The 15,057-nt window shown below is 37.9% G+C and overlaps 1 protein-coding gene across 1 annotated transcript in view; it reads right to left on the minus strand.

Moving 5' to 3' along the window:
- The window catches only part of LOC118767821 (tonsoku-like protein), a 52,769-nt gene extending 39,573 nt beyond the window's left edge, over positions 1-13,196 (minus strand). Inside the window, exons 1-3 of the mRNA XM_036513084.1 lie at positions 13,101-13,196; positions 6,938-7,033; positions 3,221-3,601 (exon numbers count right to left, since the gene is read on the minus strand). Of these exons, the coding sequence (XP_036368977.1) occupies positions 3,221-3,601; positions 6,938-7,033; positions 13,101-13,131 (508 nt within the window). The 5' untranslated portion in view covers positions 13,132-13,196. The remainder of the gene's footprint in view (positions 1-3,220; positions 3,602-6,937; positions 7,034-13,100) is intronic.
- Between the last annotated feature and the right edge of the window lie 1,861 nt (positions 13,197-15,057).

Here is a 15,057-nt window from a genome sequence, read left to right on the forward strand (position 1 = left end):
TATAGACTCAGCATGAGAACACACCTGCAAACCCTCAGCATCCCACATCAATAGAAACCGTCTTTCATGCCACTGATTGTTTCAGTGTAACTCCACCAGCTCAGCAGATATTTCACACATTTCCTCTCATCTACCTCCAAAATACAGTCCTTCCAGGGAATGGATGGAGGGTTCTAACAGAACCACCTGTTTGAATGTTTTTAAGATCAGCTCAGTAAGCAGAGAAAGCATTGTGGAATTAGTGAGTGCTTCCATAGCTTGTAGTACCAAGTTCGGATCTTTTCGGTTTGAACGGCAGTTTTTTCTAGCGGTATCATATGAAATTGTCACCCGTAATAATGACCCTAGTATCAATCTATTGCATTTCAATCTGTTTTAGGGTTAGGGTTAGGGGTGGGGGAAGGGTATCTTTTTTTCTTCAGAAATGTAAATAAACCCAATCTGTTTCTTAAACAAGGGACATATTCATGCGGCACAGAATGTTTTTTTACCTCAATAGACATCATTGATTGGTTGAAATTGCAGAAATTGAAGAAAAAACAACAACAAATATCTTACAAATTATAGAATTTTCTCAATAAAGCCAAGAGAAAAAAAAATGTTTTATAAACACATTCTACCAGTATACAAAGTTTAAAAGTGTTTAGTTACGTGGAAATTATTTTAAAAAACTGCCGTTCAAACCGAAAAGATCCCCAAGTTCAATACTTGCCAATGACTGACCTCTATAGTTCTTTGTTGAATGATACCTTTTCTATCCAAGAAGATTTGCTTTACCAAAATGTGAAATTTGAATGACCTAAGTCAGTTAATAAAAAAGAAAATGCTCACTTTTGCATAACTTTCAGTAAAGCCCTTGGAAAGAGATCTTTCAAATCATACCTACCATCTTGAGAAAGAAAAGGACTCATTTGAGAATACAGACCCAGATACATTATATCTGAATGTTATATCTGCTGGAGTTGGGTAGACATAAGACCATACAATAAGTGGAAAACTTCTGCGTGATTGTGTGACCAGCAAGAAATAGCAGCCAAATCTCCCTTAACCCTTTCGTTACTATATTTCTGACCAAATTACACCCCTTATGTGTTTCAATTAATTTCTAACGTAATCATAAATTTAGTCTGGTTTCATTAAACAACTATAACTTTTTTATTTATCGATATATTAATCTGATTTTTGGAAGATAATTTAATGAAATATTCTCAACCAATTCTATACTATAATTTTTGTCACAAAGTGACTCTATTTGCAGGTAGATACAGGTAAATTCAACAAAATATAAAATTATTAAAATTTTGTTCAAACATCGCTATATTAGCTAATATTCAATTGGGTATACAACAAAATTTCACGATAGAATTTGTTATTCTGGGTAACTTTCTAATACCCATAATAATATTTATGGCAAAATAGGCCTTAATTTCATTTAAGGTTGTGGGAAATAACAAACTATCCTTTCTTTCGTTTTGTTTACGTTTAGCGTAACGGTTCGTTTTCGCTGTAATGATTTCAAATAGGCTCATTCGAAAAAGTAAATAGAAATAGCCTAAGGCTTTACCCTTCTGGGAAAGTCTGTGGCTTGGTCCAGTTTCTGCAGAAAAATCACCGAAAGAAACAGTTTTTAAATTTTCACTCCATTCAGGTGCCAATTCGTTTTCTTTATCGCTATCGGAGATCTCAGATTCACTGTTTTCACTTTCGGAAAATGAAACATCAGATTCATTATCAAATACCACATGCTTTTTTTTTTCAGTCATAGAGTTAGATTTATGAAGGTCTTCAGTAGAAAATCCTTCGAATTCTGACTCGCTGCTTGATATAATGAAATTCGTATCCATTTTTTGTCAGAATTACAAATTTTGAAAACACAATAGGAACAAATTTCGGAAAAAAATCTCCCAAAATTCACGGAATTAAAATTACACTTCGATTATTGTACAAAACTGTAGTTGAACTGTTTACGAAGTATAATACGTGTTTTCACGAATGTACTAAAGAGATTTGCTCTGATATTCTTATTTAAATATGAATAGGTAAATTCGGGCGGCTTTGGGCGGTTTGGTTTCATAAACCAAAATTTTTTTCGGGCGGCTTTGGGCGGTTTGGTAACGAAAGGGTTAAATAATATGCTACCACCTTCATAAAACGGACTCCATAAATAATATACTTCTGGCACCACATAGAAAGCTCTCATGCTAGCACCTTATAAAAAGTACTCATGCTGGCATCACATAAAAAGCACCAATACTGGTGTCACATAAAAAGTATCCAGTACACAGTAAGGGGGTTGGCATTAGGAAGGGCATCCAGCAGTAGAAACCATGACAGAACAGCTCCTGTCAAACCATCCAAAATCTGCCAGAATGGAAAACAGACATTCAAATCGAAATCGAATTGAACCAGCCAGGATCCCTGGTCTGGTGGTACGTAAAAAGCACTATCCGACTCGTGGCCGATGCCAGCACCGCCTTGAATGGCTTCCGTGCTGGTGGCACATAAAATACACCAATCCGACCGTGGCTGCTGCCAGCCTCGCCTGGCACCTGTGCAGGTGGCACGTAAAAAGCACCCACTACACTCACGGAGTGGTTGGCGTTAGGAAGGGCATCCAGCTGTAGAAACATTGCCAGATAAGACTGGAGCCTGGTGCAGCCTTCTGGCCTCCCAGATCCCCAGTCGAACCGTCCAACCCATGCTAGCATGGAGAACGGACGTTAAACGATGATGATGATGATGATGATGAATGACAATGATGATAATGTAAACTGCTGCTGCTGAGACCCCCTTCGGTCATGACTGACCATGGGATTGCACCTAGAAAGTTACCCTCCCTGGCACAAGTCCGGGCAAGGTTGTTTATGGAAGACCAATAGTCGCCCATGCATACCAGTCTCACCTTTCCACGCCACCAGTGTTATCCAAGGGTAAGGCAAAGGGGGCCGATACAGCTTGGCACCTGTGACGTCGCAACTCATTTCTACAGCTGAGTGAACTGAAGCAACGTGAAATAAAGTGTCTTGCTCAAGAACACCACAACACACAGCCCGGTCCAGGATTCGAACTCACAACCTCACGATCGTAAGCTCGACGCTCTAACCACTGAGCCATGCACCTTCACACAATAATGTAAACAATTTCTAAATAAAGACGTAATCACAGAGTAAACAACAACAACAACAACAACAACAAAAGTACAAACACAGAAAAGACTTACCCATATTCAGGAAGAGCCGTGCCTTCATCGTCATGTACTCCTTATGGCTGAGATCATTTTTCATGCTTTCACAGAGTTCCAGAGCATGTATAAATGCATCTTCAGCCTTGGAATAAGCTGTCCGTCCTTCATCGGTTTCAGCCTGAAAGAGGTAAGTCCTTCCAATTGTGGCCCATGCTCTTTGTTCTTCAACAGTGTTCTTCATGCTACGTGCCAGTGACAGGTAACGTTTCTGAAGTTGAATTGCTTTGTTGAAGTCACCCAGATCACAGTAGCATTCACTGAGCATGCGACATGCAACAGCCGCACCTAAGGTGTCGTTATACGTCTCACAGATGGACAAGTCTTGGTTATATTCCTCAATAGCTTCTTTGAAGAAACCTATGTGTATATATAAATAGAAATATTATTTCTAAGTCTCTCTAAAGGAGACAACGGCAGCGGTACTGGATATTAACAGTTATTGCCAAGCTAATATGGCAGTCCATAAATATAGCAAGCTAGAGGCGATGGCCCCTTGGAGCTAATCAACGGCAGCTTTCGTCCTATATTTATGGACTGCCATATTAGCTTGGCGATAACTGATAATATGTGTATATATACTCTTTTACTTGTTTCAGTCATTTGACTGCAGCCATGCTGGAGCACCGCCTTTAATCGAGCAAATCGACCCCGAATAAGCCCAGTACTTATTCTGTCGGTCTCTTTTGCCGAACCGCTAAGTAACAGGGACATAAACACACCAGTATCGGTTGTCAAGCAATGCTAGGGGGGCAAACAGACACACAAACACACACACATATATATATATATATATATATATATATATATACGACGGGCTTCTTTCAGTTTCCGTCTACCAAATCCACTCACAAGGCTTTTTCGGCCCGAGGCTATAGTAGAAGACACTTGCCCAAGATGCCATGCAGTGGGACTGAACCCGGAACCATGTGGTTTGTGAACAAGCTACTTACCACACAGCCACTCCTGCGCCTATATATATATTTATATATATATCTATATGCATATATATTGAACACACATACATATAAATATATATATATTCTTTTATCTTATAACTTGTTTCAATCATTTGACTGCGGTCATGCTGGAGCACCGCCTTTAGTCAAACAAATCGACCGCAGGACTTATTCTTTGTAAGCCTAGTACTTATGCTATTGGCCTCTTTGCCGAACTGCCAAGTAAATACACCAAGTGATGGTAGGTGAACAAACAGACACACAAATACATACATACATATATATATATCAACTCGTGTGTTCCTTTTCATCCTTATGCATATATATATATATATCATTTTGTGGAAGAGCGTAGGCTCGAAATGTTAAAGACTTTTTCACTTTCTGAATGTTATACTAATACATTCGTTTGTTGTCTACACCACCTGTCTTCGTCTTTTGTTTGTATTTTTTTTTTGTGAATTCTCCCCCTACCTATCTACATACCTACATACATACATACACAACAGGCCTCTTTCAGATTCTGTTTACTAAATCCACTCACAAGGCTTCAGTCAGCCTGAGGCTATAGTAGAAGACACTTGCCCAAGGTGCAACGCAGTGGGACTGAACCCGGAACCATGTGGTTGGGAAGTAAGCTACTTACCACACAGCCATGTATATATATATATATATTTTTTTTTCTTTACTTGTTTCAGTCATTTGACTGCGGCCATGCTGGAGCACCGCCTTTAGTCGAGCAACTCGACCCCAGGACTTATTCTTTTGTAAGCCCAGTACTTATTCTATCGGTCTATTTTGCCGAACCGCTAAATAACGGGGACATAAACACATCAGCATCGGTTGTCAAGCAATGCTAGGGGGACAAACACAGACACACACACGCATATATATATATATATATATACATATATACGACGGGCTTCTTTCAGTTTCCGTCTACCAAATCCACTCACAAGGCTTTGGTCGGCCATAGGCTATAGTAGAAGACACTTGCCCAAGGTGCCACGCAGTGGGACTGAACCCGGAACCATGTGGTTGGTTAACAAGCTACTTACCACACAGCCACTCCTGCGCCTATTCATAGGAGTGAGTTCCATGAATTTGAAGTAAGATACTAAGCAGACTATATAGTCTGCTTAGAATCTTCCTTCAAATTCATGGAACTCACTCCTATAAATTCATAAGGATATTTACACTCTCTAGGATGTTTGGAAAACATATATGTGATTTAGCTGATGAATACTTGACATTATATTTGCTGTAATATTTGCAGCTTTAAATAAAATGTTTTAGTATGAAACAATTGTACTAAACTACCGATCCATTCTTGTTGCCTTTTTCTTGGTTATATATATATATATATATAAAATAAAGAAGGGAGGCGGTATAAGATGTATATATTTATTTCACCAGTTGACAGCCATATAACAACAATCATTTCACACTCTTTATCATTCAAAAACAATTTACTTTAGTGTTTAATAAACTATTAGTAGCATGAAACTATTATGTAGCTCTTTCGGTTGTATATTTAATTTGATATATATATATATAAACATACATAACACTTGTTTTTATATGTGTGTATATTTGTGTACATATATATGTGTATAAAAACAGAATGTTTATAGGCTTAAGCTTTCACTTATCACCGTTTTTAACTAAACAAAGAATATATATATATATATGTATATACACACACAACAGCCATATAACAACAATCATTTCACACTCTTTATCATTCAAAAACAATTTACTTTAGTGTTTAATAAACTATTAGTAGCATGAAACTATTATGTAGCTCTTTCGGTTGTATATTTAATTTGATATATATATATATAAACATACATAACACTTGTTTTTATATGTGTGTATATTTGTGTACATATATATGTGTATAAAAACAGAATGTTTATAGTCTTAAGCTTTCACTTATCACCGTTTTTAACTAAACAAAGAATATATATATATATATATGTATATATACACACACTGGTCTGGTGGTACGTAAAAAGCACTATCCGACTCGTGGCCATGGCACGTAAAATACTCCAATGCGACCGTACGACAGGCACCCTTGCCAACCCCCTTTGCTTGTGAAGACATGTTGGGGCAAGCGAAATCGAAATCGAATTGAACCAGCCAGGATCCCTGGTCTGGTGGTACGTAAAAAGCACTATCCGACTCGTGGCCGATGCCAGCACCGCCTCGACTGGCTTCCGTGCCGGTGGCACATAAAATACACCAATCTGACCGTGGCCGTTGCCAGCCCCGCCTGGCACCTGTGCAGGTGGCACGTAAAAAGCACCCACTACACTCACGGAGTGGTTGGCGTTAGGAAGGGCATCCAGCTGTAGAAACATTGCCAAATTAGACTGGAGCCTGGTGCAGCCTTCTGGCTTCCCAGAACCCCGGTCGAACCGTCCAACCCATGCTAGCATGGAGAACGGACGTTAAACGACGATGATGATGATGATGATGATATATATATATATATATTTCTTTACTACCCACTGTGGAGTGCTCAGCCACTTACACGTTAATTTCACGAGCAGGCTGTTCCGTTGATTCGGATCAACCGGAACCCTCGTCGTCGTCGTTTTCTGACGGAGTGCTTCCATATACACATAAACACACAGACACTCATATATTCAAAGCTAGACATAAACACACAGACAATGTCACAAACTGATTGAATGATTATCACAGAAAATCTAGATGAAACAACACTGACCATATTTTCGGAAAATCTCACCAATTCCGTTACATAACTCGGACACTTCTGTGAACTTGTTCCTTCGCTCAGCATCTTTTTTTTCTTTTTGTAACTCTGGAGATAAAAATTGAAAATGAAAATTTTATGAAAATTATGAATTTGAAGATATGATCTGGAAAAAAAACTTCTTAACCCTTTAGCATTTAAACCGGCCATATCCAACCAAAAGTATTCTGCCTGTTTTATGTTCAAACTGACCAGATCTGGTCTTTCACACCAACCCTACAATATCGTTTTAAAAATTAACATCTGCCTCATCAAATTCTCATAGTTAAAAGATAATGCATTTAAACTGGCCATATCTGGCCAAAAGTACTCTGCCTGTTTTATGTTCAAACTGACCAGATCTGGTCTTTCACACCAACCCTACAATATCATCTTAAAAATTAACAGCTACCTCATCAAAATCTCATAGCTACAAGATAAGGCATGATTAGTTTAAAAGAATGTGGATAAAAAAGCATTAATTTTGGCAGAATAATGAGAACACTAAAGAGTTAACTACACAGTTATGCCTGCTTACGAAGGCCAACCTCAAAATGCTTAAGCAGATGAAGTATTGAAGGCCAATCTCGAAAACGCTGAATCTTACAAAGGAGATGACAGTGGATGGAGATATATGGTGCATTGCTGTTCTCTAGAAGACCACCCACAACAACAGAATTGGGATCGTACAACTAAGGTTCCACGTAAAAAGCTTTGGTGTTGGTGCCACATGAAAAGCACCCAGTATACTTTATGGAGTGGTTGGAAGGACATCCAGCCATAGAAATCAAACCAAAATAGACTATGGAACCTGGCGTGGCCCCTGGCCTTGCTAGTTCCCATCAAGCCATTCAACTCATGCCAGCATGGAAAAACAGACAAATGTTGATAATCACCGTGATCACCGTGACCGACCAGGCCATCAGATGTTGCTACACATCGCTGGTCACAATGCGCTTTGCATTGTTTTAGCCTTCAAATGACGCCACCCAGCTGGCTAAGCGAGCAGGCCAACAGAGGAAAGGGTGAGAGAAAGTTGTGACGAAAGAGTACAGCAGGGGTCGCCACCACCCCCAGCCAGAGCCTTGTGGAGCTTTAGGTGTTTTCGTTCAATAAACACTCACAACGCCAGGACTGGGAATCAAAACCACGATCCTACGACTGCGAGTCCACTGGGCCATTGCGCCTCCACGTTGATGATAATAGATACAAGCAAATACTAACCACATCTCATTAAAATTGCTGGCCTTATACTTTAAATACATGGTTCCGGGTTCAGTCCCACTGCGTGGCATCTTGGGCAAGTGTCTTCTGCTATAGCCCCGGGCCGACCAATGCCTTGTGAGTGGATTTGGTAGACGGAAACTGAAAGAAGCCTGTCGTATATATGTATATATATATATATATATATTTGTGTGTATGTGTTTGTGTGTCTGTGTTTGTCCCCCTAGCATTGGTTGCTAACCAACCACATGCTGGTGTGTTTACGTCCCCGTCACTTAGCAGTTCGCCAAAAGAGACCGATAGAATAAGTACTGGGCTTACAAAGAATAAGTCCCGGGGTCGATTTGCTCGACTAAAAGGCGGTGCTCCAGCATGGCCGCAGTCAAATGACTGAAACAAGTAAAAGAGTAAAGAGTAAAAGAGTATTCTACAGTGTGGTGTAGACAAAAATAAAATGAGGAATCTCTAAAGAAAAATTAAATACCGTTATTCCTCGAGTATAATCTGCATTTTTTCCCCAAAATTTAAAGGTCAAAATCCCCAGTGCATCCTATATACGAGGTTAAAAATGAAAATTATTTTATAAGCAATGTCCGAGTCTCTATTTTTGCTGTCTGGCTATGTTTATTCAGCTGCATTTTGTGATGTCGGGCGCGAAAATACCTTAAGCTAAGCCTGAAAGCAATGAAGTCATAAAAGAATCATCCATAACTTGCAGTAAGCAACATTTATTAAACGTTATTACTGTTATTTCTTTATTTTCTGCAAACAAAATGCACAAAAAAGCTACACGTTTGCATTATATTATATATACAATAATAATAAAAGACGATACCGTGTACGTTTTTACAAGCCAAGGACGTTATATAGACCTCCTCGACTCAAGCTAGAGAAGGGGTGCGTATTATACACAAGGTTTAGGTTTTTCAGAGGTACAGCCCCCTAAAATGCACAAAAAAGCTACACGTTTGCATTATATTATATATACAATAATAATAAAGGACGATACCGTGTACGTTTTTACAAACCAAGGACGTTATATAGACCTCCTCGACTCAAGCTAGAGAAGGGGTGCGTATTATACACAAGGTTTAGGTTTTTCAGAGGTACAGCCCCCTAAAATGCACAAAAAAGCTACACGTTTGCATTATATTATATATTTGTGATTTTGTGATTTTTTTGTGACCCCCTTCGGTCATGAATGACCATGGGATTGCACCTAGAAAGTTACCCTCCTAGACACAAGTCTGGGCAAGGTTGTTTATGGAAGACCAGCAGTCGCCCATGCATACCAGCCTCCCCTCTCCATGCCACCAGTGTTATCCAAGGGAAAGACAAAGGTCGATACAGCTTGGCACCCATGACGTTGCAGCTCATTTCTACAGCTGAGTGAACTGGAGCAATGTGAAATAAAGTGCCTTGTTCAAGAACACAACACGCAGCCCGGTCCGGGAGTCGAGCTCACAACCTCACGATCGTAAGCTCGATGCTCTAACCACTGAGCCATGCGCCTTCACTTGTTATATATACAGGTTATATATACAATAATAATAAAGGACGTTACTGTATACATTTTTATAAACCAAGGACGTTATATAGACCTTCTTGACTCAAGTTAGAGAAGGGGTGAGTATTATACACAAGGTTTAGGTTTTTCAGAGGTACAGCCCCTAAAAATCCTTTGCGTATTATACTCGAAGATTTACGGTATATAAGAAAAGTTAAAATTTAGGGATTTGAAACAAAGACATCAAGATTCAATATAGATATTTCTTTATATAAGAAATACAGAGCATCTCAAAATGAATAAGGTAACGAAAGGGTTAAGGCTGTGGATCTGTTGATTACACAGACCCCAGTACTCAACTGGTACTTACTTAATCTACCCCGAAAGGATGAAAGGCAAACTCAGCCTTAGTGGAATTTGAACTCAGAACATAAAGACATCCACAATAATCCAGAAGCTGAGCTTATAAAATTGTCTTTTTTTTTTTTAATGGAATCAGTTGTTCTTAAGCATAAGAGAAGATATTTGATTGTCTAAGAACTGTGCCTAAAGTGTCCTTCTCAGGCCTGGCTAGAATTCTAGTAATGGTGCCTTCGGAGAAAGTACCTACTCTTGGATCACAGTAGAGCCAAGTTCTAATACGGAAATAGCAAAGACTACAATAAACAAAAGGAAACTGAGCAACAATTGTTGACCATCTCATTCTTGTAGGAAGAAATGCTTTAATTTCTAGGTAACTAAAAAAATTTAAGCTTCGTATACTGGTAGAATGTGTTTATAAAACATCTTTTTCTCTTGGCTTTATTGAGAAAATTCTATAGTTTGTAAAATATCTGTTGTTTTTTTCTTCAATTTCTGCAATTTCAACCAATCAATGACGTCTATTGAGATAAAAAAAAATTCTGTGCCGTATGAATATGTTCCTCGTTTAAGAAACAGATTGTGTTTATTTACATTTGTGAAGAAAAAAATATGCCCTTCCCCCCACCCCCACCCCTAACCCTAAAACAGATTGAAATGCAATAGATCGATACTAGGGTCATAATTATGGGTGACAATTTCTTTCATATGACACCGCTAGAAAAACTGCCGTTCAAACCGAAAAGATCCAGAGTGTCTATCCCCGACTACGTTATGCAATTTATTATTCCTTCAGTTTAAGATGGTGGGATGTTATTTGATTGAGATGTGACTGCTATTTCTTGCATGTCAGGCGACTTCCTAAAGGTTTCTTTTTTAAGCACTTTAAACTTCCCACTAAATGCAGTAATTTCCCCATATGAGTCATATATTTCCTTAGCGACGGTGGAGGCAATCATCTTTGGGGAATTCCATCACAATGCTAAATTAATTGCAGGAAGTAAATATTGACTGCAAACAAGCAAGCAAGCAGCTTCACTAACGATACAATACAACCAAGCGATAATTTGGAAGACATAAATTGGGTATTTTTTCAGATAAACAAAATAATTATTTACGACAAACTTTAAAGGATGGGGGTATGTAATTAGGACAAATAAAATTAGGGTATCATTCGGACAAACAAAACTTAAAGTTGGACAAACTTAAAAAGAAGATTATGTGGGATGGGTTGAGACAAAGGAAATTTTTTAAACTTTAATCGTGCAAGACAGAGTTTGTAGAACAAATGGAAACATTTTCCGAAAATACCAAAAGCTAAAAATAATACGACAGGTGGAATTTTGGTAAATTTTCTGTTACTCTGAAAATTTACCGAATTTTTTTGTAAAAAAAGCCATCTTTTCCAGATTTAAAATGCCCATCTTAACCTCCTCTTCTCCCAAATTTTTTAATTTTTCAAATTTTCCTGAATAAGAAAAACTTATTCAAATTATGGAAAGTTTGAATATAAACAACGTTAACTTTCAAAAAGTAATACATGAGTGGCTGTGTGGTAAGTAGCTTGTTTGCCAACCACATGGTTCCGGGTTCAGTCCCACTGCGTGGCACCTTGGGCAAGTGTCTTCTGCTATAGCCTCGGGCCGACCAAAGCCTTGTGAGTGGATTTGGTAGACGGAAACTGAAAGAAGCCCGTCGTATATATGTATATATATATGTTTGTGTGATGTGTTTGTCCCCCTAGCATTGCTTGACAACCGATGCTGGTGTGTTTGTGTCCCCGTCACTAAGCGGTTCGGTAAAAGAGACCGATAGAATAAGTACTGGGCTTACAAAGAATAAGTCCCGGGGTCGAGTTGCTCGATTGAAGGCGGTGACTGAAACAAGTAAAAGAGTAAAAGAGAGAGTGCCCTTGGAAATGATCTGAAGCATCTTTTTTTACATTTCCAATCTTCACCGAAAATTTCCTGAAAGTTATGAGGAAACAAAGTCGGAAAGAGGCACAATCGTGCAGGTATGCCCATAATTGCAATCTACACCTTCCAAATGGTACACATTAAAAATATATACACACATATATATATATATATATATATATATATACAGACATATATATATATATATATATACACACACACACACATATATTTATATAATATTTTACAACTAAAAATAAGGGTGTCTGAGAGACACTACCATGCCGAAATAGCAGACTCTAAAAACCACCTTAAAGCTAGAAATCCAGGATTTTGAATTATTCAGTAATATTTTTTTTTGCTAGTCTATTTTGTCCCTCTGTCTTATCTCATAGTGCGATATGAACATTTAAGGTGGTTTTTAGAGTCAGGGATTTGACTGCTATTTCGGCATGGTGGTGTCTCTCAGACACCCTTATTTTTAGTTGTAAAAAATTATTACCTTTGTATGGTATTTATTCCCATGTTGGCCACTTGATAATATCGATATTATCCTTATTTATAAATTTATATATATATATATACATATATATATATATAAGGTTTAAGTAATTGAGATTCAAGTGAGTTCTAATGAATTCACATGAATATGGTCCTTAACTAGGATGCACCGGAAATCTATATGGTGTTAACCATACAAGTGGGGTGATTACAAATAGGAAAAAAGCAACAAGAATGTATATATATATATACATACATGCACACACTTGTACAGGATATATATATGTTCAGTAAATGATAAATCCGAAAGAGAAGCACACTAAGTTATAGAGAAGCAGTGTATATTCTGTCTATATATCTATCTATACACAGACACACACATATATATCGTCAATGTATCGTATTTCTGAAAAAGATAGACATATACACATATATATATATATATATATATATATATATATATATATATATATATATATATATACTGCTTATATGCCAACAGAACGTGGCAGTCCTACGAAGGACGATGTTATTGTTATATATATATATACTTGTATAGAAGATAGTTACTCAAAAGATTGACCACTGTAAGTAGATGCATCGTAATAGATAAAATAATTCGTCTTACTCTCGAGTCTTTTTCTGTCACTTGTATCCATCCTATGCTAAAACTAAACTTTGAATTTAACCAGACACGGACATTTTTTTTTTTTTCAGTTTTCGCGCGACTTTTAGGTAATATCAAAAAGTAGGAATTGGTTTGACGGATCATGATCGATACTTTATTAAAGTACTAAGACGGTGCCTTTATTGATAATATTTTCATATGTTTAGCGTATAAAGAATATTAGAAATAATTATTTAGTGTATTCTTTAAGAACAATGAATAAAATGTAGGCATAAGTCAATGAACTTTTCAATAGACGGAAGTGAATTTTGTTTTTAAAAAATGTGGACCGGAAAGAGAACGAAATCATTTTTACGTCACAAAGATTAGTTCAATTGAGTTAATAATTGTGCATTTTACACACATAAAACAGGATACATTAGAATTGTTGTTGACATTCTGTGATTCCACGAGTATAGTGTATATATGTGTTATGAGCCAATGAAGGAACTTGTAATTGTTAAACCAATCAAAATTACTTAATTAGTTTAATTATAAGCAATAAAACACCATACTTAAGAATTTTTATACCCTTTCAGAGTGTTCAGCATACAGTTTCTATGTAGTCCCTTCCGATTTGTAAAGGAGGGCATCGTTTATGAGCAGATTCGACAAGTTTACCAAAAAGTAGAGAGAAACGATAATCAGTGGATGAGGAGAACCAAATATCAGACATTTTGTCAGTAGCGTAGCTAAGGTATGTGCCGCTGGGGTAGCCCTTGAGTTTGCCCCACTCCGGGTCCACCACAGCACGTACTGACTAATACAGCAGTATCAAGCACTAGCGTAGCTGGAGGATAGTAGGAGCGGTCCGCCCGTGAGATCCGGGGACGGCAAACGGAAGGGTCGCCCCGGGCGGCACACACTCTACCTTCGCTAGTGGTGTCAAGTGCCACCCTCTCCCATTAGCTACGATACTGTGCTCTGTGCCGCACAGAAACTACTTTAAAGTATTGCAGGCTCCTTTCTTGATACTGTCTAAAGCTATCGCAATATTGGAAACCCTTCTGTATTATTAGTAACGATCTCTGGGTCGCAAGGGTTTTGCCCAGTAACCTATATGCTTACTCGAGTGCGACAGCGAAGACTAAATTCGCCTTCCTCTACAGAAAGGCTTCGTAGATAGAGCCCGTCTGAATATTTTGAAGGTAGGGATAAATCAATGATAATTCGATCCCATTCACTAGCATAGCTAAAGTGTGTATCGCCCTGGACGGCCCTTCCGTTTGCCGGAACCCACAAAAAAAACAAAAACATATATTGCCTGCAGCAGACCCAAAAGTGCCGCCTGGGGCGGACTGCTATTATACCCTATCCCCTAGTTACGCTAGTGATCCTCAATATATGATAACTACGTTTTACTGGCTCCCAGAAGAATGAAACGTAAATAGAATACACAAAATGTTCATTGGCATTTCTTCTAGCATTACGTTCTGAGTTCAAATTCCGCCGAGGTCGACTTTGCCTTTCGATAAAATAAATACAAATTGATCACTAGGGGTCACTATATTCGATTAATACCCGCTACCCGAAATTTCAGACCTTGTACCTTTAGTAGAAAGAATACAGCGAGTTAGCGCCAATATATTTTGTTCGTTATTGTTCTTAGTCCGCTTTCATTAATATATGAATGAAAGGTGAAGTACTATCATATGTGGGGAAAACACGCAAAAAAAAAAATAGAAGAGAAATACCGATTTATACGTAACATCTCTTCTGAAAGTCTGCCAATATACACCCACACATACATACAAACATACATGTTTATAACCTTTATGTGGTCGCTCAATCTGCCAGAAACATCAGTCAAATCTCTTAAATAACATTCTAAAGTGGATAATGTAGTTATTGATATATAATTGGACAGGGTGTTCATGGTTGATCTAATCATACATATTTCTTTATTACCCACAAGGGG

The sequence above is a fragment of the Octopus sinensis genome, linkage group LG24 (genome assembly GCF_006345805.1).
Source record: "Octopus sinensis linkage group LG24, ASM634580v1, whole genome shotgun sequence".
In the NCBI taxonomy this organism is placed as follows: domain Eukaryota; kingdom Metazoa; phylum Mollusca; class Cephalopoda; order Octopoda; family Octopodidae; genus Octopus; species Octopus sinensis.